The sequence below is a fragment of the Chiloscyllium plagiosum genome, unplaced genomic scaffold (assembly GCF_037043375.1).
Source record: "Chiloscyllium plagiosum isolate Xiang-an unplaced genomic scaffold, Cpla_swu_hap1 HiC_scaffold_7, whole genome shotgun sequence".
NCBI lineage: Eukaryota > Metazoa > Chordata > Chondrichthyes > Orectolobiformes > Hemiscylliidae > Chiloscyllium > Chiloscyllium plagiosum.
The window spans coordinates 66,513,582-66,541,208 of record NW_028270145.1 but is presented as its reverse complement, the minus strand read 5'-3'; the positions used below and the strand labels follow the sequence as shown (position 1 = coordinate 66,541,208).

General features: G+C 39.5%; 1 protein-coding gene across 3 annotated transcripts in view; it reads right to left on the bottom strand.

Annotated features, from left to right (window-relative positions):
- The window catches only part of LOC122551630 (sodium-driven chloride bicarbonate exchanger-like), a 285,117-nt gene that overhangs the window by 93,843 nt on the left and 163,647 nt on the right, over positions 1 to 27,627 (bottom strand). For all 3 annotated transcript variants that reach the window (XM_043693862.2, XM_043693863.2, XM_043693861.2), the window contains 2 exons: positions 25,587 to 25,674; positions 5,160 to 5,306 (listed from right to left, as the gene is read on the bottom strand). In XM_043693862.2, the coding sequence (XP_043549797.2) occupies positions 5,160 to 5,306; positions 25,587 to 25,674 (235 nt within the window). The remainder of the gene's footprint in view (positions 1 to 5,159; positions 5,307 to 25,586; positions 25,675 to 27,627) is intronic.

Genomic DNA, 27,627 nt, shown 5'->3' with positions numbered 1-27,627 from the left:
TTATTCTCACCTCACCTCTTGAATTCAATTCTTTAGACCATGTCTCAACCAAGGCTATAATGAGGTCAGCTGAATGGGACCAGTAGAACTCAAACTGAGCAAGTTGTTGAAGCGTTACTTGATAACACAGCTGATGACACTTCCCATCACTTGCAGATAATCAAGTGCAGACTGATGGAATGGTAGATGGATGGGTTGTATTTGTTCTGCTTTTTGTATACAGGACATAGCTGGGAAGTTTTGTATGCTATTGTGTAGATAACAGTCTCATTGCTGCACTGGAACAGCTTGACTAGGGGCAAGGAAAACACATGTTCTGTACTATTTTTGGAACATTGTCAGGGAAATTTGGAGTACCCAGTGGGCGGCACGGTGGCACAGTGGTTAGCACTGCTGCCTCACAGCGCTAGAGACCCGGGTTCAGTTCCCGCCTCAGGCGACTGACTGTGTGGAGTTTGCACGTTCTCCCCGTGTCTGCGTGGGTTTCCTCCGGGTGCTCCGGTTTCCTCCCACAGTCCAAAAGATGTGCAGGGTCAGGTGAATTGGCCATGCTAAATTGCCCGTAGTGTTAGGTAAGGGGTAAATGTAGGGGTATGGGTGGGTTTCGCTTCGGCGGGTCGGTGTGGACTTGTTGGGCCGAAGGGCCTGTTTCCACACTGTAATGTAATCTAATCTAATCTAATCTAATCAGTGTCTTCAGCCACTACTTGATATCACAAGAAGTGAATAAAATTGGCTAATCGGTTCATGGACTTGTGGCATCAGCTGGGACCAATAATCTAGAAGTCATGTAATTAAGGAAGTCGATGGGCTTTAAACCAAATAATAGTAGTGGGGAATTAAACTTGGGTAGATTTAACAAATCAAGTTGCAGACTTAAAGCAGGGAAGCGAAAAAGTAAAATGGTAAATAAAGATCAGACCTTGCTCGGAAAGGACAGAGAAAATAAGCCTTAGAATACACCAACAATCAAAACTGAATGATACAAAGGTAATAAAAATATTAAAGTCTCTGCATATGAAAGTGCTTTGTATTCATAACATTTATTTATTTAAATGTGCACTCTGTTTTCTGATCTGACAGCCATTACGCAGATTGTTTGCTTGATGACAAGAATTAAATCGTGAATACTGAGGGTTATACAACATTTAAGTAGACTAGGAAGCTAGGCAAAGGTGGAGTGATACCACAGTTAACCAGTATGTCAATAATTAGAGATGAGTTTCAATAAAGATATTAGGATTGGCACGGTGTGGAGTTGAGGAATAATAGAGGACAGAAGTCACCAATGAGGATGGTCGACAAGCATTCTGTCAGTAATAACAATTTATCTAGGAAAAAAATTCTGGTTGTTTGTAATACAAGAACCTCATGGGTGATTTTAATCTACATATAAAGAAAAAACCAGAGCGGTAATGATAGCCTAAGGAAACAGCTTTGGAGATAATTTCTTAGAATCAACCCAAGAGTACATTATACTAGACTTGGTATTGTGTAATGTGATAAGATTAATAAATGACCTAGGAGTTAAGGTCACAGTAGGCAGCATGAACCACATTTGATTGAATTTAACAACCAGCTTGAAAGGGAAGAGTTAATCTAAGACTAGTATTTTAAAATTTAATAAGGCCAACTATGTAGGAATGAAAGCTTAGTGAGCTGAAGTGAAGTAAATACAATGCTATGGAATAGATGGAGAAGCAAGGTAGACACTGAAGATATTTTGGAATACTCAGAATATGCATATTCCTACAATCAAGAAAAGTTCTTAAGGGAGGACCCACGATCCGTGATTAATGAAAGCAGTTAAGAAAAACATCAAACTTATTGAAAATCACAAACTGTAATTATGTGAAATGAGCAGCATCTCAGATGTTTGGACAGAATATAAAGAACGGCAAAAAATAACAAAAACATTCATCAAGAAAAAGAAATTAGATATGAGAGGATGCTAGCTGGAAATGTAAAAATGGATAGCACAAGTTTATAGAGGGTATTTCAAAAGCAAAAGAGACAGTAATGAGTGTTGATACTCTAGAGAGTGAGGAAATGGTGGATGAAGGGAATAAATATTTTGCTTCTGCCTTCACCATGGAGAACGCAAAAATATTCCAAAAGTGGCTGTAAATCTGAAGGTGGAAGGAAGAGAGAAACCTTCACAACAGTCTGCGCTAGGCCTTGGTTTTTTATAATTTCTATCAATTACTTAGATGAGGGGAGCAAATGGGCAGCAGCTATATTTGCAGATTAACCAAAGAAAGATGGAGAGGACATAAGGAAGTTGCATGTAGGTTTTGTGATTTAGCAAAAACATGGCCCTTTGAGTATAATTTGGGAAAGTGTGAAGGTCCTTACTTTGCCAAAAGGTATAAAAAAGCAGAGTTGTACCTAAAAGGAAAATAAATGCACAATTCCAAGGTGCAAACTATTCTAGTGAATCAGTCAGAATAGTAGCAGCTAACAAATTCAATCCTTTATTACAAGAGAAATTAAACATAAAAGCAAGGCAATTATGCTTCCGTTATGCATGGCATCGGTGAGACCACATCTCAAATACTGGGTGTATTTTTGGTCTCATGATTTAAGAAAGGATGTAAATGCTTTTGAGGTGGTTCAGAGGAAATTTACTAGATTGATACCTGGAGTGAGTGAGCTGTTTTATAAGGAAAGGTCTGAAGAGCTGGGCTTGTTTCCACTAAAGTTTAAAAGACTGAGGGATGACTTGATTGAAATGGATATGGTCCTGAACCATCTTGACAAGGTAAATATTAAAATTATGTTTCTTCTTATGGATGAGTTTAGGGGGTACTGTTTCAAAGGCAGATGTCTTTCTTTTAGGACAGAGATTAGGAGGATCTTTTTTTCCCCAAGGTGCTGGAAATCTGCCTCAGAAGTCAGTGGTCAGGGTCATTGAATACTCTAAGTCGAGATAGACAGAGGATGGTTAGGCAAGGAAATCAAAGGTTGCGAGGGCAGATGGAAAAATGGAATATGAAATACAAACGTACCAGGCATAATCTTATTGATTAGTGGATCAGGTTCCATATAGAGTCATAGAGATGTGCAGTACAGAAACAAACCCTTCAATCCAACTCATCCATGCCGCCCAGATATCCTAAATAAATTTATCCCATTTGCCAGCATTTGGCCCATATCCCTTTAAACCCTTCATATTCATATACCCATTCAGATGCCTTTAAATGCTGTAATTGTACCAACCTCCACCACTTCCTCTGGCAGCTCATTCCACACACACACACACCACCTCCTGCAGAAAAAAGTTGCTCCTTAGGTCCCTTTTAAATCTTTATCCTCTTACCTTAAACCTATGCCTTCTAGTTTTGGATTCCCCCACCCTGGGGAAAAGACCTCATCTATTTACCCAATCCATACCTTTCATGATTTTATAAACCTCTATAAGGTCACCTCTCAGCCTCCAATGCTCCAGGGAAAATAGCCCAAGCCTGTTCAGCCTCTCCCTATAGCTCAAACCCTCCAACTCTGGCAACATCCTTGTAAATCTTTGCTGAACCCTTTCACAAGTTTCACAACATCCTTCCTGTAACAGGGAGACCAGAATTGCATGCAGTATTCCAAAATGACCTAACCAATGTCCTGTACAGCCACAACATGACCTCCCAACTCCAATATTCAATGCACTGACCAATAAAGGCAAGTGTACCAAACGCCTTCTTCACTATCCTATCTACCTGTGACTCCACTTTCAAGGAACTATGAACCTACACTCCAAGATCTCTTTGTTCAACACTCCCCAAGATCTTACCATTAAGTGCATATTTATACTTGAATCAGAGGAAGCCTACACATGACTGTGATAGTTAAATAACAACAATTTAACACTGGGAGCATTGATACTGGTGTTAAGGAAAGTCCTTTCCCCTTTCTCAGGGGGAACTACTGCCTTGGAGAACTGCTGACCAGCCAAAGACCAGCAGCTCTGCAGTGCCAGCTGCAACAGTTTTGAAATTTTTGTCAGTCCCTCCACAATGAGGGACTCAATTAAGTCTGTGGTCAGAAATGCAGGGATGATTTTGGCCAGAGTGGGTGCATTCAAAGAGCCCAGAGGACTAAAGAAGCAGGGGTCCTACCCATCACCCCTTTCCCAAAACCAAACAGTTAGCTTCAATTGCACTAGACATCTTGCATGCATGGGTAAAATACCAACAGTGGCACAAAGAGGTATTTAAAATGCCATTAATCGCTGGTTGAAACTGCAATTAGAATTTCTAAAAAATGTCAGCTAACACAAAGAATATTGCCAGAGCTTGATACAGGAAGAATGATTCTAACATTTTAAGGATAAGAACTGGGTGCATTTAACATTAGATTAGATTAGATTAGATTAGATTAGATTACTTACAGTGTGGAAACAGGCCCTTCGGCCCAACAAGTCCACACTGACCCGCCGAAGCATAACCCACCCAGACCCATTCTCCTACATTTACCCCTTTACCTAACACTACGGGCAATTTAGCATGGCCAATCCACCTAACCTACACATTTTTTTTTGGATTGTGGGAGGAAACCGGAGCACCCGGAGGAAACCCATGCAGACACGGGGAGAATGTGTAAACTCCACACAGAGAGTCGCCTGAGGCGGGAATTGAACCCGGGTGTCTGGCGCTGTGAGGCAGCAGTGCTAACCACTGTGCCACCATGCCGCCCACATGGTGAAATGATAGCATATTCAGGCTTTCGTCTTTACATTGATGAGATTTAAAGCCTGTTATTATTCTTAGGTGTACATTCCACTTTAATTAGGATTGCTATTACACATAATTTACATTTGTATTCTGAATGAATATGCGTCATTAACCTTACAGCTCAGTCCTTAACAAAAAAATAAGATATTATGATTTAACCAGCAACTTCAATTGAGCTCTGTAATTTTACAGAGTGAGCCTTATCAATGGGTACGCATGAACCTATTCAGTTTTATAGGGTTAGCCATCGCAATATATTCCAACTTCAAACTGAATATCAGGAAAGTTAGGGAAGGGCAACAGAAATTTGCCTTGCTAGCAACACCATGAAAAGAATACACAATATTTTTGTTTGGTTAATATCATTTTTCAATAAAATCCCTGAGCAATATAGTAAGAGTTGTATTTGAGAACAATAACATGAAATACACACACCTGGGACGGTACACTTTTTGGTGGCTCTATTCGAATTGATGGATCCCACTCCCCTGGTGGCAAAACAGTTACTTGATCAAGAAATTCATCCACACCAGCAACTAAATCATTACGATCTTTTGCTTTGTATGCAACATCATGAAATACCTGCAACATAGTTTCAAAAACAAGAATCAATTATCCAGGGCTCTCTGTACACACCAATTAGCTGTAATTCAATGTTTGTGTTGCAGTACGCATCACTTATTCATTTTACTATTAATAGTATTACACATTTAGGGATAAGACTCCAACTAGAATAATCTTGCAGCTGAAAGGAACACATTAGCATGCAGTCTAAACGTGAAAAGCTTTTAAAATATGTAAAACGTAACACCTTTATCAGGATAAAGATGTCTTAATTTTAGATAATCTTAAATGTTTTTTTTTAAATTCTATACAAATTACGCATCTGTATGAATTAATTTAAATGTTACATTACTGCTGAACATAGAAACACCCAGGAACAGAAGACAGTATCATTTTAATTTTTCCAACCAATGGTTTAATATTTATTTAGTTATATACTCAATGCTTTCAAAATGAGCTGGAATACATGGTTTCAAATTTTGTCATTTTTGTAATTTTCTAATTGCAAAGGGACACTGAGAAAGAAAGCCGGCCCTTCCTGATTTGAAAGGAAACTTTTGTACGTACTGCAATGCCAACTGATACCAGTTTATGTTTAGACAATTTACAACTATCATTCCCTTTCCTTAATTGGGCCAGCAAGACAGAAGAAAACCAATTAGTCTTAATGAGCAGAAACTTGTATCTTTATAGTTCATTATATGTTAACAATACAGTATAAATTAGACATTTTTACAAAACTGAGGAGTGCTGGCACAAAGGTTGGCCTCTTCAAACCCGAGGATAGTCTTTCTTCATGCTCCGAATACTCATGACATCATCAGACTGGCTGGAACTTAATGAAGTCTTCAGCATTAACCATTTCAGCAACTTTACCTTTTCAACAGCTCCCCAAGCTTTCTTTCCTCAGATTATATTTCTATATTTCTATATTTATAGATTCACAGATTCCATTGGGAGTTTTGCAATTCATTCGCAATGTGTTCTCAACAAACTTAAAAGATTGATTGGTATGGCTTGAGGAATTGACTTTGATTTCTATTCTTGACCCCCGCATGATCTCGAAATTCCCTCCACACTGAAGGACCTTTTATTGCTTGCACATCCTTTGCTAAGGATGTCATACCTGCTAAACCCATTAGTTGGTGCATTACTTAATCTGGATGATGCTCAATCTCCTGACTTTCTTTTTTAAGAGGAACTCATCTCTGAATCAGGTAGCCCCATAATATCATCTGAGGATTGTTTAATCTTAGGAATTTCCTTCAAGGAAGATGGTTACTCTTTGCAAATATTTTTGCAGGAACCTGAATTTCTGCAGCAGGCAACCACTTCTTGATCATGTCTTGATTCTGAAGACAATGATCATCCCACCACAGTGTTGGCTCCCATGGAGTCATATGCATCCCATCTTAAGGAGATAAGGGTTATGGAGATACGGCAGGAAGAGGATACTGATTAGGAATGATCAGCCATGATCATATTGAATGGCGGTGCAGGCTCGAAGGGCTGAATGGCCTACTCCTGCACCTATTGTCTATTGTCTATTATCTTCAATTGGAGCTGAAAATCTCTATTTTAAGTCTGCTTGTACATCCAAATTGAAGAATGTAAACTCTTTAGTTCAATTGTAGATTAGTTTGAAGATCCTCTCATGCTGTTGAACCCAACATGTTCACATCCTCTGTCATGCTACTGGACAATTGTTGCTGACTTACCTTTGATAATGCTTTCTTTGGAGATGAAGCATTGAAATACTCCTCATCATCTAACATCTTTTTTTTCCAATTATTAGAATTGTTTGTTAGGCTGCATTGATACCTGAACAGTTTCAGTTAAAACCTGATGAATGAACTCAAAGTGGGTTATACAGCCATTCTTCTTCACCTTGTCTGCATCATTTTGCAAACTTCGCTGATTTTTATTGTCTCAATTCCCTTCAGTGTTGATAGGAATGGCAATATTTCTGTCAATTCTGTGTACGTGCAGATTTTGATTCTATTGACAAAATGAAATAGTTCTCTTATATCACTACAGATAATTTCACTCAATTGTAGCTTCTTGTTGGAATGCATGCTCAATACTACGGTTTCTAGATTTTAAACAACACACATATTCTCTACTTCCTGACACCCTTTGTGTTGCCAGAGTTGTGTTGTGTTGTAGCATACTTTTGACAACTATTCTAACTGGACCATGCAGATTAACTTCTATAGGTTGTTAACTTTGTTTCATCACCCATGGCAAATAATGTGACATGACAATGATGCTTGCTCCAGTTACAAGTTTAGAATTAATTAGATATCCATTGGCATAAACAGGCACTGTCAAACATTAATTGTTCAAATCATCAAATTCCCACAGGTACACATTGGATATCTTTTCTGATGCTGATGGCATTACCAATTAACATCTTTGAGTAGATATTTGACATTTTTGATGCTCTGTAACAATGCGCAACTTCAACAGGTTTACCAGATATGACTATAGTTTTAAAGATAAAGCATTCTTTTTAAAGAGCTGGGCACTGTGTGTGCCTGTGACCCTTCTGCATCCACAATGCTGACACTGATTCTTAGTATCTGCTGTCTGGCCTACTCTTTGTGTAGGTTTGTCACAGTTAAGAATTTTTCCTTACAAATTGAACAAGATACGTTGTTTTCCTGTAATAAGGTTATCCTTCTCCTCTCATAATTTTGCTGTGATTTTTCCTGCCTTCTATTTCTAGCACAATCTGAACAGCTTTCTCAATAGTCAAACCTTCTTAGGACTGTAATTAATCCGACAAAGACTCATCAATAATTCCGTTGATAATTCTAAAAAATAATTCTAGGGAATTCTGATGTCAAAGGTCCATTGTCACAGTTTTTCGTTAATCTGTAGAGATCATTAAGGAACTGGTGTATAGTTTCCCTGAATGCTGAACACTTCTGTTAAATTTTGCCCTTTCAATTATTTTATTTTTTCTTAAAGCTTGTAGAATTTCATCAAATGTGTCTGTGCTTTTTTTTTTAAATGCCTTAAACAACTGTAAATTATCAGCTGTAGGTCCGATTGAATACAATAGTGCACTTACTGGTTCAGCCTGTGTTATAGTGTGTAACTTGGAAGCAATTTTGTACCTTAATTGTTTTCTCTACGTATGTCCAACCCTGTGATCTTATTAGCTTGTTTCTAAAGTTAAATCTGCCAGGCAGTATTACTTTTGCCATTTCTTCCTAATGTGATTATTTATTTTTCTTACTTTAAAACTTTACTTTATCCCAATTTCACTTTCATTCATGGCTTTGAAGACATTTAATACTACAGTATATTAATGTGCTTTCATCACTCTGCCAAATAATTTTTTTACTTTTGCAGTATAGCAATGCTATTTACTTTCCTTGTCTTAAAGCTTCAAATTCTATAAAGCAATGCTATATTTCAGTACTGTTTACCTGGGCTTTTCCCATGTTCTTGCAGTCAAAATAGAGAATTCCAGCCCTCTGCTGATAAAATGGAGATTACAGCTGATTTCCTGCCTCCTATAGTTCAATAAGCAATGCCCATCTATTTCCATGACTTTCTCAAATAATGCCTGATAGCCTTAATAAATTCTTCCAGATGCAAGTACAGTTTAAATTATGGATCTCCTGCTTTTAATAGGAGCTGAACATTCTTCTTACTATGTTCTTTTGTTATATTCTGCCCATTTAGGCTTCTAAATTGCCCCTTTGTCACTCAATTCTGGTGTCATAGTGTTACCTATATCATGAGCTCAGTTTAAATTACTTCTATGGAAGATGATTTCCCTACAGTACCCATACCTCACGATGTCCACTCACCGTGGCAGCAATGCTCATTGTGAGCACTCCTTTTAAACTTATAGATTTCTCTGATTTTTCTGTGCTGTTACTTTAAAGTTCTCCCTTTACCCAGAAGGGATTCTTAGCTTTACTCAGAGACTCCATTCCTACTTGCTCTTTAGCTAAACCTCTAATCAGGACTGAAGAGTCACTCTACTTGAAATATTAACTCGCTGCTTTCTTCTTGTAGATGCTGCCAGGCCTGCTGAATCTTCCCCAGCAATTTCTGCTTTGTTTCAGATCTCCAGCATCCACAGTCTTTATTTTAACTTTCATCAGGATTGCTCCTTCAGATCCTTGCTTCCCAATAGAATTTGTAACTGCTCCTTGTGACTAGCTTCTTCCTTACCCTGCCCTCTACCAGGTTTGAAATAAAAGGGTTTACTTCTGTAGTGATTGGAACCAGATGGATCTTGTTGACTGTTATATCCTTGATTGGGGTTGTTAACCTTGGTCAATCAGGGAATCCTGGCTGGTTGATATAAACAGAGGATTATAAAATAAGCACTACCGCACTTAGGTGGTAGTGTGGGGGTTAAAACAAAGAGAAAAAAAAGAAAAGAAAAAAAAAGAAAAAAAAATAAACAGAGGATTCTATTACTTATTTGTTTTGTTTGGTTTAAACTGATAATTATAAGTTGCAAGTCTGTTTCCATATCCCATGGGAATTTTATTAACATGAGACTACACAATCACTTCAATTAGGACCTAAATTACCTCCATTAAGGAGGAGATATTTCCTCTTGGATTAAGAATCGGACTTGGGAGGTTAAGATGCTGTATGTACTACTACAGTTTTGCTACATTACTGTAAAATATATTTTGGTGCATTTAAAGTGAACTGAATCAACTTTTCACTTTATAATGATTCAATTTAAGCCTGAGATTTTTTGTTAAATCTTGCTATGTATTGAATGTGAAAAGAATGCTAATTTTAGAAATTCATTAAAATATGGATTTATGTTAAAAAAAATAAACAGAGGATTCAGAATCTCCTCACTTCTGGGACTAACTCTGAGCTGGCTGATCCCAGTCAGTATACTGTTCACACGTAAATAAAGGGTGACCTGGTAACAGGATACCAGCTTCTCCACAGTTATTTCAACTTCTAAGGGCTGTTTCTCTCTTGTTGATCTTTCCACAGGCTTATCTGCAAGTTACTTGGCTGCCTGTGATTTTGTGAATTTTGTGATTTTATTCTTTCAGCAAACAATTGGAATTTCAGATATCTTCATTTTAAAAACAAAGTTGCTGGCTTTGATTGTATTCATACTTAGAACTAAGGTATTAATGCAGAAACATTTAATACTAGTTAAACAAAAAGGGCTAGTTCTACTTCAGAAGTAATTACAGTAACACTTCTAGAAAAGCAAACAACTAGCACTCACCTGGGGCAATCCAGGTGTGTGTCTTCAAATGTTCTGTTGAGCAATGTCTAAAGCTTCTCTTGTCACTCAATTTATCAGGAAAATTATCTCAATAATCAACAGAAGGTCTATTAAATATCCCTTAAGCACCTTAATAATTCTAATAAAACTGACTGTCACTTGATGAAAATATTTATAGACAGTGAAGAAACATGATACATTCACTGGAATTTCAAATTAGTTGGGGTTTGTATCCTGGGCAATATCAAACCAATAGAAAGGGACAGGTATATACCACAGGGAGAAAGGCTATAGCTGGGAGAAAGGCAATTAAAATGTGATGAGGCAAGATTTAGGAAGTATAGGTCAGGGGAGGAAGCTGCAGGGGATGGGCACAATTGAAATGTGCACTTGTTCAAGGAACAGCTACTGCATGTCCTTGATAAATATGTACCAAGCAGGGAGGAAATGGTGGAGTAAGGGTGCTGTCGTTTACTAAAGAAATCAAATCCCTTGTCAAGAGGAAGTAGGCGGCTTATGTAAAGATGAGACATGAAGGCTCAGTTAGGGCTTTTGAGAGTTACAAGTTAGCCAGAAAGGACCTAAAGAGAGCACAAAGAAGAGCCAGAAGGGGACATGAGAAGTCTTTGACAGGTAGAATCAGGGAAAACCTTAAAGCTTTCTATAGGTATGCCAGGAATAAATGAATGACTCGAGTAAGATTAAGACCAGTCAAGGACAGTAAGGAGTTGTGTTTGGAGTCTGAGGAGATAGGAGAGATGCTAAATGAATATTTTTCATCAGTTCAAAGTTTGTGAGAAGATTTGTAGCTCGGGTGCTTGTTGTGGTGGTTCTGTTCGCCGAGCTGGGAATTTGTGTTGCAGATGTTTCGTCCCCTGTCTAGGTGACATTCTCAGTGCTTGGGATCCTCCCGTGAAGCGCTTCTGTGATGTTTCTTCCGGCATTTGTAGTGGTTTGTCTCTGCCGCTTCTGGTTGTCAGTTCCAGCTGTCCGCTGCAGTGGCCGGTATATTGGGTCCAGGTTGATGTGTTTGTTGATTGAATCTGTGGATGAGTGCCATGCCTCTAGGAATTCCCTGGCTGTTCTCTGTTTGGCTTGTCCTATAATAGTAGTGTTGTCCCAGTCGAACTCATGTTGCTTGTCATCTGCATGTGTGGCTACTAAGGATAGCTGGTCGTGTCGTTTCGTGGCTAGTTGGTGTTCATGGACACGGATCGTTAGCTGTCTTCCTGTTTGTCCTATGTAGTGTTTTGTGCAGTCCTTGCATGGGATTTTGTATACTATGTTGGTTTTGCTCATGCTGGGTATCGGGTCCTTTGTCCTGGTGAGTTGTTGTAGTAAATTTGTGGATGACACTAAGGCGGTAGAGTTTGAACAGTGCTGAAGGATGTTGCATATTACGGAGGGTCAGAAATAAGCTGCAGAGCTGGGCTGAGAGGTGGCAAATGGAATTTAATGTGGAAAAGTGTGAGGTGATTCACTTTGGAAGGAGTAATAGGAATGCAGAGTACTGGGCTAATGATAAGATTCTTGATAGTGTAGGTGAACAGAGAGATCTCGGTGTAGGTGTACATAAATCTCTGAAAGTTACCATCCACGTTGATAGGGCTGTGAAGAAGGCATACGGTGTAATAGCTTTTATTGGTAGAGGGTTTGAATTTCAGAGCCATGAGGTCATGTTGCAGCTACACAAAACTCTGGTGCGGTTGCTCTTGGAGTATTGTGTACAGTTCTGTTCGCCACATTACAGGAAGAATGTGGAAGCATTGGAAAGGGTGCAGAGGACATTTACCAGGATGATTGTATTTTCCTCCTGCTAGTGTGTTATTAGTTAAATAATCATCTCAATGTGTAACAGCATTCATTGCACATACTGCCTTGCAGTCAAACGTGCAGTTATTTCTGAATCAGTCAATGCATTCCTGTGGACGGCTGACAGAATTGAAGAACTTTTATGCACTGGTGTGATTGAGTGTGGTGGAGAAAGTGAATAGTGATCATGGTGGATGGGGTACCAATCAAATTGGCTGTATTGTCCTGGATCATTTGGAATCTCTTGTGTGTTGCTGGAGCTGCACTCGTCCAGTAGATGGCAGACAGGCTTTGGGAGTCAGGAGGACAGTTCTTCACCCCAAAATTTGAAGCCTTTAACTCGCTCTTGAATCATTTTTGTGATTGGTCCAATTGATAGTGGAGGAATAGTGGATGGCAATGCCATGGCAAGAAAAATAAATTGTTTATCACACCCTAAAGATGCTTGATAAATCTGAAAAAAACTACTTTCATCTTGTTTCAGATTTATGACTATATTATAGTAAAGAATACTTCAAAATGGAATGGCTGCCACATTAGTCCTACAAAGCAGCTTTACAATTACTCTACATTATCGGAGATTGTACATATAGGCACACATACAGCTGAATCTTATAATCTGTTGGCTATATCTGAGTTGTATTAAGCTTTTGAGGGGTTTCTGCCGCAAGGCTTCATTACTGCCTCACCATATCTTACCAAACTCACCACATTAACTATCTCATTGCCCCTATGGCATCCCTCAGATCTGAATCAACCTTACTACATGCTGTCCTCTGAACAACTCGCCACTCAGCTCATATCCAAGAATTCACCAGCTTCTCTTGTGCATGCGACATCTTCAAAAGGCCACTGTGCATCCAGATAAGCACAATCAGTCTGGAGCTGCCTTGCACAGTCCTTGTCATATGCCTCAGACATGGCAGAGGGAAGTCAGTGCCCAGCTCTGCCAAGCCTGGATGTCCTGCTGGCTGACCTGGTGCAAAGGCAGGTCTTCTGCTTCCTTATGAGCAGTAGTGGTAGCCACAACATCAGGCCATACCAGCCTGGTCCAAAGTTGCCATGCAAGGTAAAGCACTTTCATTTTTTTGGAGGAATACATAACACCGCAAGAAGAAGTTCATTGACCTTGTCCACTCTGCAAGCATAAGTGTCATTATCATTTTTCCGATATCTCACACTCACTCTATCTGTGCTTCTCTATCTATCTCCCACTGAGGCTTGTGTTCTACCGCTCTCACTATTGCCAGTAACATCGGCCCTCACTCATCATCACCCACCCTAATCCCTGACACTACTAACTCTGTATGTCCTCTGGGCTGCCCAATCACTCACTTGTTACACCTACTCACCTGCAACCAGATTAGCAGCTGTGCCACTCACTCTCATATCCCTTTGTACCTAACTTTCTTTCATTACAAGAGGAAAGGAGCTACCATTAGTGCAGAAAGACACAAGACAGGTGGTGGGCTCTCCCTTAAATGGAAAGCAACTTGCCTCTGACCATCTTGAGTGGCAGACATGACATTTCCACGCTCCTGAATTGGTATCAGGGCCTGTCCTTGATTTACTATGCTAGGAACTCCTGAAAGAAGGCTGTTCCCCTTCACCTGACTGAGGATTGCTGACAACCATGACATGCCTCCAGTCTCAGCTATAAATGACCAGACAAGACAAAAGTAATATGTGCGCAGTATCTCTGGTGGACAGGAAAAGGCACAAAAATACAAGGCAACGCAAGGCAAGGAGTTCAAGTCAGCAATGCTGTGGACATTCGGATGGGCTCAGAGTGAAGGACTGCTTTGATAGCAAGCAAAGAGCTAGGAGATGCATCCTGGTCCTGTCCATAAGCACGCTCTTACAGCAGGATTACAATGATAATTATCATAACAGTCCTAGGTGAAGTACAGAAGCATCTTTGAGTGGATCGGAGATATGCTATGAAGCTTCTTACAGGCTGGTATACAAGTCATTCTGCTATATCACTTGTTTCGTCAGCGCAAATTGGCGATTATGTGATTGACAATTTGTGGACAATGTTTATAGAATGCAAACTTTCCACTCAACAGGTATAGTGATTTTCTATTAGTGATCTCCTATAGTGCGATTTTCTATAGCAGTTTTCCGTACTGGAATTTTCTATAGCATGAGTTCACAGAGGAACACAACAGTTGCGTTATAGCAGAACAACCTGTATGTCCGATGCCAAAGTCCATGGGCATGAGGTATGTGTGGTTTATGTCCATGGAACATGCACTGAAATGTTGGTACTCAATATCCAACATGGAGGCCTATAGAGAAAACATCAAGCTGAACTTGCCAGGTCCTACAGTAGCTTCCAGGCTGTTTCCTTGACATTTAGTTGAGGTTGGCAAGACAGAAATCTGAATTTTAATGAGGCATGCTGAGCCATCGACAAGGTGCTTAAAAAGTAATAATCCCCTTAATTGACAATTCGCCGCTATCTGTTGAGATACTCACCATGCCACTTGTGAAAAGCATAAAAGATGAAGCAAGATGCCCCCAACATTGCTACCAAACTTGAAATAGCCCATATCAAACCTTAGCAAAATTCTGCAATAATCACGGAAGCATGATGTCTGTTTAACTCTTTCCCATCTACATTCTCTTCAAATTTCCAGTATCTGTTTAGTTCTCTGCTTGTGTAACAAGGTAGAGCACAAAGTGGAGAGCAGATCAGAACAGGACAGGGTGAAGATTGTCTGGATACATTAAAGATCTATTCCTGCAAATGAGAAAGGTATGGCATACACATCGAGATCTCCCTAGATGAGAAGGGGTGGAAATTATGCTAAACAAGAAAGTGCTGCTTATGAGAGAGCGTGGTTGAAGAATTAGACAAAATGCTTTGCATTCAACTTTATTAATGATGGAAATGTTACCCAGGCAATGGGGAAAGAGGAGGAATTTAAGTCACAGGGAGAGATTACAATTAATAAGGAGGTGGTGTTGGATTGGCTACCAGTACTTAAAATAGACAAGGCCCCGGACCCAACGAGATACCATTCAAAGATAAAAACCAAAAGCACTGCAAATGCTGAAAGTCAGAGACAAAATAGAAATTGATGGAAAAGCTCATCTGTGAAGAGAAATCAGAGTTAACATTTTGGGTCTGAGGAAGGGTCACTCTTGGAAGAAGTGATCACGTTTGGTTGAATTTAGAATACAGATGGAGAATGTGAAGATAAAATCCAATTCCAAGGTCCTACACTTAAACAAGGGAGACTACAAAAGAGTGAGGGAGGACCTGGCTAAAGTCGACTGGAAACAAAGATTTTATGGTGGGACAGTTGATGAGCATTGGAGGACTTCCAAAGCAATTTTTTGAAGTGCACAGAAAAAGTATATTCCAGTGAAAAAGGGTAATCTGTCACGTGTGTCTAAGGAAATAAGGGAGGCTATCAAATTGAAAGAGAAGGCATACAAAGTGGCCAAGGACAGCATGAAACTAGAAGATTGGGAAAAATTTAAAGGTCAACAAAAAGCCACAGAAAGAGCTATAAAGAAAAGTAACGGGCGGCACGGTGGCACAGTGGTTAGCACTGCTGCCTCACAGCACCAGAGACCCAGGTTCAATTCCCACCTCAGGCGACTGACTGTGTGGAGTTTGCACATTCTCCCCGTGTCTGCGTGGGTTTCCTCCGGGTGCTCCGGTTTCCTCCCACAGTCCAAAGATGTGCAGGTCAGGTGAATTGGCCATGCTAAATTGCCCGAAGTGTTAGGTAAGGGGTAGATGTATGGGTGGGTTGCGCTTCGGCGGGGCGGTGTGGACTTGTTGGGCCGAAGGGCCTGTTTCCACACTGTAAGTAATCTAAAGAACATGAGAGATAAAAAAAACTAGCACATAATATAAAGACAGATACCAAAAGTTTCGATATGTATACAAAATGAAAAAGAATGGCTAAAGTAAACGGTGGTCCTTTAGAGGATGAGAAGGGGCATTTAGTTAAGAGATATGATGATATCGCCAAGGCATTGAACAGGTATTTTGTGTCAGTCTTCACTGTGGAGGACACTAATAACATGCCAGTAATTGACAGAGACGATGGTAGGTGAGGCCCTGGAAACAAGCATTATTACAGAAGAGGTAGTGTTGGGCAAGTTTATGGAGCTAAGGATAGATAAGTCTCCTGGCCCTGGTGCAATGCATCCCGACGGTACTAAAAGAGATGGCGGGAGAAATAGCAAGTGCACTTGCAATTGTTTTCCAAAATTTGCTGGATTCTGTGGCAGTTCCAGCAGATTCAAAAACAGCACATGTGACACCACTGTTTAAAAAAGGAGGTAGACAAAAGATGGGCAATTATAGACTAGTTAACTTAAACTCTGTAGTAGGGAAGATGGACCTCTCCATCTCCATTAATGACGACCGACTTGACACCAACATTTTTTACAAACCCACCGACTCCCACAGCTACCTGGATTACACTTCTTCCCACCCTACCTCCTGCAAAAATGCCATCCCGTATTCCCAATTCCTCTGCCTCCGCCGTATCTGCTCCCAGGAGGACCAGTTCCACCACAGAACACACCAGATGGCCTTCTTCTTTAGAGACTGCAATTTCCCTTCCCATGTGGTTAAAGATGCCCTCCAACACATATCGTCCACATCCCGCACCCCACCCCTCCAACCGTAACAAGGATAGAACGCCCCTGGTGCTCACCTCCACCGTACCAACCTTTGCATAAACCAAATCACCTGCCAACATTTCTGCCACTTCCAAACAGACCCCACCACCATGGATATATTTCCCTCCCTACCCCTTTCCGCCTTCCGTAAAGACCGTTCCCTCCGTGACTACATGGTCAGGTCAATGCCACCGCAGGAATTGCAAAACCTGCGCCCACACCTCCTCCCAAGGCCCTAAAGGAGTCTTCCACATCCATCAAAGTTTTACCTGCCCATCCACCAATATCTTTTATTGTATCTGTTCCTCCCGATGTGGTCTCCTCTACATTGGGGAGACTGGACGCCTCCTAGAAGAGTACTTTAGACAACATCTCTGGGACACCCGCACCAATCAACCACACCGCCCTGTGGCCCAACATTTCAACTCCCACTCCCACTCAGCCAAGGACATGGAGGTCCTGGGTCTCCTTCACCACCGCTCCCTCACTACCAGACACCTGGAGGAAGAACGCCTCATCTTCCGCCTTGGAAGACTTCAACCCCAGGGCATCAATGTGGACTTCAACAGTTTCCTCATTTCCCCTTCCCCCACCTCTCCCCAGTTCCAAACTTCCAGCTCAACACTGTCCCCATGACTTGTCCGACCTGCCTATCCACCTATCCACTCCACCCTCCCCCCTGACCTATCACCTTCATCCCTTCCCCCACTCACCTATTGTATTCTATGCTACTTTCTTCCTACCCCCACCCTCCTCTGACTTATCTCTCCACCCTTCAGGCTCTCTGCTTTTAGTCCTGATGAAGAGCTTTTGCCCGAAACATCGATTTTACTGCTCCTCGAATGCTGCCTGAACTGCTGTGCTTTTCCAGCACCACTCTAATCTAGACTCTGCTTGAGTCCACTATCAAGGAAGAAATAGCAGGGCATCTCAATAGAAATTGTTCCATTGGGCAGACATAGCATGGGTTCATGAAGGGCAGGTCATGCTTAACAAATTCTTTGGAATTCTATGAAGACATTACAGCAAGGTGGACAACAGGGACCCAGTGGATGTAATGTACCGAGATTTCCAACAGACCCTCGTCTATGTGCTGCACACAAGGCTGCTGCATAAGATAAGGATGCATGGCGTTATGAGTAAAGTATGAGCAGGGATAAAAGATTGGTTGACTAACAGGAAGCAAAGTGTGGGGATAAATGAATGCTAATCTAGTTGGCAATCAGTAACAAGTAGTGTGCCTCAGGGATTGGTGTTGGGACCACAATTAATCACAATTTATATAAATGATTTGGACCATGTATAGGGTCAAAGTTTGTAGATGATACTGAGATGAGTGGCAGAGCCAAGTTGCAGAGGACTGTGAAACTTTGCAGAGGAAGATAGATACATTGAGTGAGTGGGCGAAGGGTAGGCAGATGGAATACAATGTTAATAAATGTGAAGTCATACATTTTGGTCGGAGCAACAGTAAAAATGCTTATTATTTGAATGGTATAATGTTGCAGCATGCTGCTATGTAGATGGACCTGGGTGTCCTTGTGCGTGAATCACAGGTTTGCCAGTATAAGAGGTAATTAGGAAGGCAAATGGAATTTTGTCCTTCATTGCTAAAGGGATGGAGTTTAAAAGCAGAGGTATTATGTTGCAGCTGTGCAAGGTGCTGGTGAGGCCACGCCTGAATTACTGTGTGCAGTTTTGGTTTCCTTACTTGAGAAAAGTTGTACTGGCACTGGAGGGCGTGCAGAGGATGTTCACTAGGTTGATTCCGGAGTTGATGAGGTTGGCTTATGAGAAGAGAATGAGTAGCCTGGGATTATATTCTTTGGAATTCAGAAGGATGAGGGAGGATCTTATAGAAACATATAAAATTATGAAGGGAATAGATAAGATAGAAGTAGAAAGTGATTAAACAGGTGGATGAAGCTAAAGCGGCTAATGTGGTATATATGAGTTTCAGTAAGGCATTTGATAAGGTTCCCTATGGTAGGCTAATGCACAAAATACAGAGGCGGGGGATTGAGGGTGATTTAGTGGTTTGGATCAGAAATTGGCCAGCTGTAAGAAGACAGATTGGTGGTTGATGGAATATGTTCATCCTGGAGTTCAGTTACTAGTGGTGTACCGCAAGGATCTCTTAGGGCAACTGCTGTTTGTCATTTTTATAAGTGACCTGGATGAGGGTGTAGAAGGATGGATTAGTAAATTTGCGGATGACACTAAGGTAGGTGGAGTTGTGGATAGTGCTGAAGGATGTTGCAGGTTACAGAGGGATATAGATAAGCTGCAGAGTCGGGCTGAGGGGAGGCAAATGGAGTTTATTGTGAAAAAATGTGAGATGATTAACTTTGGAAGGAGCAACAGGAATAAAGAGTACTGGTAAGATTCTTGGTAGTGTAGATGAGCAGAGAGATCTCGGTGTCCATGTACATATATCCCTGAAAGTTGCCACCCACGTTGATAGGGTTGTTAAAAAGGCATACGGTGTAGCAGCTTTTATTGGTAGATGTATTGAGCGTCGGAACCATGAACCTTGATTCATGCACAAGGACCCCCAGGTCCCTCTACATAGCAGCATGCTGCAACATTATGCCATTTTGCAGCTGTACAAAACTCTGGTGTGGCTGCACTTGGAGTATTCTATACAGTTCTGGTCACCACATTATAGGAAGGGTTCAGAGGCGATTTACGAGGATGTTGCCTGGTATGGAGGGAAGGTCTTTTGAGGAAAGGCTAAGGGACTTGAAGCTGTTTTCGTTAGAGAGAAGAAGGTTGAGAGGTGCTTAATTGAGACATATAAGATAATTAGAGGGTTAGGTAGGGTGGACAATGAGAGTCTTTTTTCCAGATGGTGTTCGCTCAAATGAGGGGACATAGCATTAAAATGAAGGGTGATAGGTATAGGACAGATGTCAGAGGTAGTTTCTTTACTCAGAGAGTAGTAGGGATATGGAATGCCCTGCCTGCAACAGTAGTAGACTCGCCAACTTTAAAGGCATTTAAATGGTCCATTGGATAAACATATGGATGAAAATAGAATAGTGTAGAATAGATGGGCTTCAGTTTGGTTCCACAAGTCAGCGCAACATCGAAGGCCAAAGGGCCTGTACTGCATTGTAATGTTCTATGTTCTAGAGAGGATGTTTCCACTGGCAGATGAAGCTCAGACAAGAGGGCATAGCCTTAAGATTAGAGAGAGCAGATTTAGGACTGAATTGAGAAGGAACTTCTTCAGCCAGAGGGTTGTTAATCTATGGAATTCTGTGCCCAGTGAAGTAGTTGGCACTACTTCAGTAAACATTTTTAAAGCTAAGGTAGATTTTTTTTTAACAGTAAAGGATTTAAGGGATATGGTGAGAGCACAGTTAAGTGGATCTGAGTCCATGAAAATGATCTTGTTGAATGGCAGAGCAGGCCCGAAGGGTCAGATGGCTTACTCCTTCTCCTAGTTCTGATGTTCTTATGAAATGAAACATTAACTCCGATTTCTCCCCACAGATGCTGCTGGAACTGCTGAGCTTTTCCAGCAATTTCTATTTTTGTCTCTACATTCAAAGGTACTAAGGGAAATGAGAATAGAACTTGCAACGGCACAGGTCATCACTTTCCCTTCTGGCAGGAAAATACTCTAAGCAATGGACTACCTTCAAAGAAAAAAAGTGTTTCAGATATAGTCAAGGTATATTCCCTCAAAAGGGAATCTTGAGTAAACACATCAAACGGTCCCTGGATGACAAAGAAGGTAGAAATCAAGATGAAGATGAAAAGGTGAGCTTATGACAGATGCGTCAGTTACAAAATGCCACTGAGAACCGGGGTTCAGAGAGAAAGTGAAAAACTGTATTCAAAAAACAAAGAACAATTATGTGAGAAGACTGGCAGGTAGCACAAAGTGTAATCTTCTGTAGATATATAAATGATGAAAGAGTGGTAAAAGGATTAAGGTCAACTAGGGACCCAAAAGGGAATTTACACATGGAAGCAGCAGTTTGGATGAGCAATTAAATGAAGACTTTGCATTCATCTTTACCAGGGGCATAGGACAGGCCAAAGCGGAGAGAAGGAAATTTTCTCATTAGTTGGATTCAAAATTGATGAGGAAGAACTCTTGGATAGACTGTTAGTACTTAATGTTCAAAAAGCAATGAGACTAGATAAGATGCATACAAGGATACTGAAGAAAATGAGTGGAAATTACAGGGGCACTGGCCATGATCATCCTGAGACTCAGGATAGGTACAAGACGAGTAGAGAATTGCAAACATCATGCCCTTGCTCAAAAAAGGGTGTAAGAATAAGCCGAGTAATTACAGACCAGTCAGTTTAACCTCAGAAAGCTTCGAGAAACAATTACTCAGTATAGAATTAGCTGTCACTTGGAAAAAATGTGCTGATTAGGGAAAGCCAGCATTGATTTCTAAAGGGGAAATGAATGTTTAACTAACTTTCTGGAGTTTTTTGAAGAGAAAACAGAGAACTTCAACAAGGGTAATACTGTTAATGTGGCAGCATTCAATACAGTGCCACACAAGACTTGTGAGAAAAGTTATAGCCCATAGAATGAAAGGGACAGTGGCAATCTGGATGCAAAATTCACAGCATTATAGTAAACAGAAAGTAAATGGTCAATGGATACTTTGCGAGCCAAAGGAAGGTTTGTAGTTTGTAGGAGATCCCCAGGGTTAGTATTTAGACCCTTGCCTTTCCTAATACATATTAATAATTTAGATTTTGGTAAACAGGTGAAGATTTCAAAATTTGCATTTGATATGAAATTGGGAAGCAGTGTAAACTATGAGCACAGCATAGAATTTCAAAAGGACACCGGCAAGTTTGTCGAGTGATTGGATAGATGGCAGATAAAGTTTAATGTAGAGAGGTGTGTAATAATGCATTGTGTAGTAATGTAGAAAATGTGGGCAGACAATATAAAAAAGAGGTACAACTCTAAAGAGGGTGCAGAAGCAGAGAGTACTGGTTATGTATGAGCACAGATCATTGAAGATAGCAGGTAGTCTTTTAGAAATACAAATACACCATATCTACCAGCTTCCCTTATCAACTCTACTTGTTAAATCTTCAAAGAACTCTAGCAAATTTGTTAAACATTAATTCCTGATACAAATCATTTTGACTGAGTTAGACTTTTCTATATGTCATATTAGAAAACCGTAACGTATTCATCCAATATCCAAAAGGAAATCCTGGATTCAGGGCAATCTGAGACAAATTTGTGAATAACTTCTTTTTGCAATCACATATATTTGATAAAGGGTGTCCCTGTGAAAAAGTTAAAAATTGACCTTGCTAGCTTAAAGCAAATGTTAGAAAGAAAAGAGATTTCCAAAATAAGGTCTGTTGACACAAGGCGCCAGTTGTCACATTATTTCACCAAAAGAGGTATTTAACTCAATAAATTGTTAGAGATCCTTCAATAAAGACCCCAGTGGTATGACACATTACAACAATGTGAAAAATTATTTTTTGTTTGGGTTGCTTTGAGATTGAATGCATTAAGGTTTTCTTTTCTCTTTAATGAAAGAAAAGGGAATGTAGAAAATAAATTGAATTATATCAAATATGAAAAAAAATTGTTACTTAGTTGTTTATAAAGTGGGTGTATTTTAATTTATTTAAAAATGTGGATTTTGCTGTTCAGGCCAACATATATACCCTAGTGAAGGCCTGTTTGAACCCCTGCTGCAGTCCACATGTTGTAGGCATACCAACAATGTTGTTATGAAGGGAGTTCCAGAAGTGTGATCCAAAGACACTGAAGGAATGGCAATGTATTTCCAACTCAGGATGGTGAGTGGCTTGAGCAGGAACTTGCAGGTAGTAGTCCCACGCAGCTCCTGCCTTTGTCCTTCTAGTTTGGAACCATTGTAGGTCTGGAAGGTGCCATCGAAAAGAACCTTGATTAATTTCTGCAGTGTATCCTGTAAGTGGTACACACTGCTGCAACTGAGTGTTGATTGCACGGAAGTAAATATGAAAAAAAAAATTGATTTAATTTTCATTAGTTTTATTCAAGGATTGTTTAATGTCTTCAGAAGTGTTATTTAAGGAGAAGAGGGGACTCTATTAAACCAGCAATATAGTATGAGACTAGTTTAAGAAAGGAGTTGCAAGGCCAAGTATTTTATGTCTAGAAGAAAGTGAGGACTGCACATTCTGGAGAACAGAATCAAAAAATGTGGTGCCGGAAAAGCATAACAGGTCAGACAACATCCAAGGAGCAGGAGAATTGATGTTTCATGTATTAGCCCTTCATCAGGAATTTTCCAGCACCATACTTTTCAACCCATGTATTTTATGAACTCCATCCACAAAGAAAGGTGTCTTAGTTCCTCTTTCAGAAACAAGCCTGAATCCAAGTTGACAACAAGGACAGATATAGGGTAGTTAAGGAAAGCCAGTGTTGAATTCTTAAGGAAAATCCAGATTTAACTCACTTGCTGGGATTCTTTTGAAGATGTAAAAGAGAGGGTTGTTGGAGCAATGTGGCTGATGTGGTGTCCATGCACTTCCATGATTTCAGTGCTACACAACAAATGTTTGAGCAAAGTTACAGCTCAGAGCATTAAAGACCCAAAAGCAGCGTAGGTACAAAAGTTGGCTGAATGACAGGAAAAAGAGAAGAATGGATACTGGATTTATTGCTTGCTGTTGAAAGATTGGCAATGGAATTTCCCAGTTGTTAGTATTGGGACCTTGCTTTCCTGATAAATATTAATCATCTAAAATTTAGTATACATTACACAACTTAAAAATGTGTGGATATTGTAAAACTTGTAAGTATTATAAACTGCAAGGGAAGCATCAGTAAGTTGGTGGAGTGTGCAAACATGTGGCAGATGAAGGTCAATACTAATAGGGAGTGCGAAATCTTCCATGTTCAAGGAAAAGCAACAGCCCAATATTTTCTAATATAAACAAGCCAAAAGAAATGTGGATAGTGGAAATAAGAGACAAAAACGGAAATTACTGGAAAAGCACAGCAGGTCTGGCAGCATCTGCGGAGGGCAATAGGAGTTAGTGTCTTACTTAGAAGAAGGGTCACTGTATGAGAAATGTTAACTCTTATCCAGCAATTCCTGTTCTTATTTTCTAATATAAACCCAGCAAAATTATGGATTCTGAAAAACAAGTGCCTTGTTCGGTTCAAGCGCATGCCATGGGAATGACAGCCCCAGAGAAGCAACATCACCCCAAGATTTAGTAGACAACAACTCATATATATGTCATTTAGAGACATGATCACTTTAGAAATTATGGATGAAATGAATGTAGAGACAGATAAAATTGGGATTGACTACAATGAACAGTTTTTGTTCATGTGTGATTTTGTTTATTGACTCGCCCATATATATTGTGTGGCATACATTTGCAAATTATAAAATATATAAATCATTTTTATGAAAACAGGGACATTTAGATGAAATAATTTGCAAGTATTATATATACTGTCACTTGCCATCATTGTGTGAATTTTGTTGCAAGTACTTTCAGTTTAGAAAGAGAAGCCAAGAAAGTCTATGCATAGATCAGCGAGGGTAGGAGCAAGGGTAGGAGTGAGAGAAAACGTGACAAAAGTTCCTGATGCTGGTAATTGATACTGGGAACTTTAAAGGTGAGAATGGAGAATGGAAATAGAAGCATGTGGGAAGAGAGATTTAAGGATTAAGGCAAGGGTGTGAGAAGCGAGGGTGGAAGTGAAGGGACAAAGAAGCGACAGAAGACGTCTGGTGGCGTACTAACCCGAACAGCATCGGGTGAAGCATCAAAAGAATCTCATGTGCATATGTAGAATGTGCAGACTGCAGAACAGAAAGCTTGAAACATCAAACAGAAATATTGCCCCTACTGTATGAATGACACAGAAGTGAAAGGACATTGACTGAGTCAACATTAAGTCAGCATTTACTTACCATTCCCTGAAAACCACAAATCACCTTACAAGTCAACAATCTAACAGAATAAAACCATTAGTTATCACAGGTTTGGCATTATTGCCATAAAATCTAAACATTCACCATGCATAAATCTTCAAAGATACTTGCAATCAGTGATCCAATAATTTATTTATTTATAGTTCTATAATAATGCATAATCCTGAAACAGTAAGTGGTGATGTCAAATGAAATTATTGCATTCAGTTTTTTAAATAAGAAAGAAAACATGGATTGAGAAAGGACAAATTACACTACAAATGTCTGAAGATCAATTGCTTGGTTCAATTCCAAACATGGCTACAGTGTGAGCATCTATATAAATCATTCTATTCTCACCAGTCATACCCTTAAAATACTTTTAAAAAACAGAACCAAGTACCAAAGTAACACAGTTCTTTTTCTTGGTAGCAACGATACACACAAAATGTGACGATCTGCGCATCATAATGGAACTTCAACATCTGTTCTCTGAAGCTCTTGAACAATTTATTATTGTCCAGTCCTCAAATGTAATTTAAACTGCCTGCTAGTGTAGCATTCTCCATGTTGATTACAATAGATTAGCAAGTTTGCAATTAATGAATAATCAAAGTGTAGCACAGATATTGCAGATCATGTTAAATTAAATACTTGGGAATTAGCACTTGCCTCATCAGTCATCAGGGTTGCAATCGACCTGCCAATTTCATGATATTGTGGACCTTTACCAAGAGGCCCCAAGAGAATAAACAAAAATCTGTAGAGAGAAAAATGCAGTAATATAAGTAAATTATGGGAAATAATTTCAAAGAAAATTCTGGCTGGCATTAATTTTCAATTGAAGCAGTTAGTTCCACAAGAATACCTTAGTTAAGGCAATGCTTCATATATTACCCAACTTGTTGATCATTTACCTTACCCTAGAATTGCTTGTGAACTGTGGTCTCATCCAAATATTAATGGAATGGTTCATAGATAAATGGATGTGTATGAATTCCAATGCTGTATTTGAATGATGCTGAATGGTGTGAGGTGAAAATTATGCTAACATTCAACATGAGCTCATAATTATAATGCATGATGTGTATCTACATTACAAACAAAAAGCTGACTGCTTAGCAATGTTCATTTCTCAATACAGGTACAAGAAAAATAAAATTATTGTGTATATTTGGTAGAGTTAGTGTCCAAACTATGGAGAGAGCTGGCATAATCACCATGAATTACCACAATAACACCATTAGATACTTTCCACCTTGCGATGTTATCACATCATGTTACAGAAAATTGTTTCGAAATTGCAGAACACACTTTGGTCAAAAGATCTATGCCAGCATTGATACTCACATGTGCATCCTCCCTCTTAATTTATTTAACTGCAAAAGTATATTCTTCTATCTCTTTCTAACTCAAGTACTAATGGGATTTCTCCTTAAACTTATTTATACAATTTGCCTCAACCATTCCAGATGGTAGCAAGTTCATATTTGCACTGTTATCTGAGAAGTATCTCTTTATTCTCTTTTGAATATATCTGTAACTATTTTATATCCATTGTACCTAATTTTGGACTCACCACAAGTAGAAATAGTTTCTCCATGCTTTGTCTATCAAAAGTCTTCATAATTTTAAAGATCTCTGTAAGTCACCCCCTTTCCACAGAAAATTGTTCTAGCTAGTTCAGTCTTTCCCAATGGGTATACCTCTGATTTCTGCTATCATTCATGCAAATCAAGTTTGCACTACTTCTTTGCTTCTATATATTTTGCAATGTAGAAGCTAGAACAGTTGGCAGTATTCAAAGTGTAAATCAAGGTTCTTTTCAAATTCAATGTAATGATAGTAAAAAAAGTTTTATTTTGTTTGCAAAATTCAGAATAAGTCATTTTTGAAACATCTGCAAATAAAACTGGCTGTTCAAGTTAACACACAAGCGTATTCAATTAAATATACAATGCTTATGTGACTCCTTTTTTTTGGTATTATCAGACAATAATTTTCACAGACTGTTACAAATCAGTCCGACAAGTAATACTTCTGCTCTCCCAAATGTAAAGCAGGAATAATTTAAAACAATGTCAAGAATGTTACTTTCTTCATTCACATATGTTCTCATTTCTTCAAATTTGTGAATTTCATTTTGTTGTCTTGCTTGTCTTTTAGATTACAATTCCTTATTCCTTCATCTTGATGGTTAACACAATTACAGATCGACTGAGTCTTGAAATTCACTAAGGGGTCAGTTTTCTGATCTGTTTGTGTTAAATAGCTGTTTTTGATGGAAGTCTAAGTAAATCCCTCACTCCCAATCTGTCGTTATGGAGTGCACAGGTTGGAATATCAATGGAATAGTATTGGATCATAACTTTGGCCTGAGGTTTCATATCACAGCATCTTACTGGGAGTGCAAAACTTAATTTTGTATGCTGCATATGTAGCCTGTAGGGATCTGACAGCTTCTATCAAAGATATTTGGTTTATATCCCAGTGATTACGTAAAACAAAATAAATTAAATATGCTGAACAATTATGTTCTACTTATGCAAGTACTTAATTATTAAAAGTATTGCATGTATAATTCAGATCTCTATGTACTGACCTGGATTTTGCTCTTTTTTTTAAATTTGTATGTGAAGTATGTCAAGTCCAGCATTTGTTGTACATCTCTAATTAACACTGACAATGTTAGGGTGAGCAAGTGGTAGGAGAG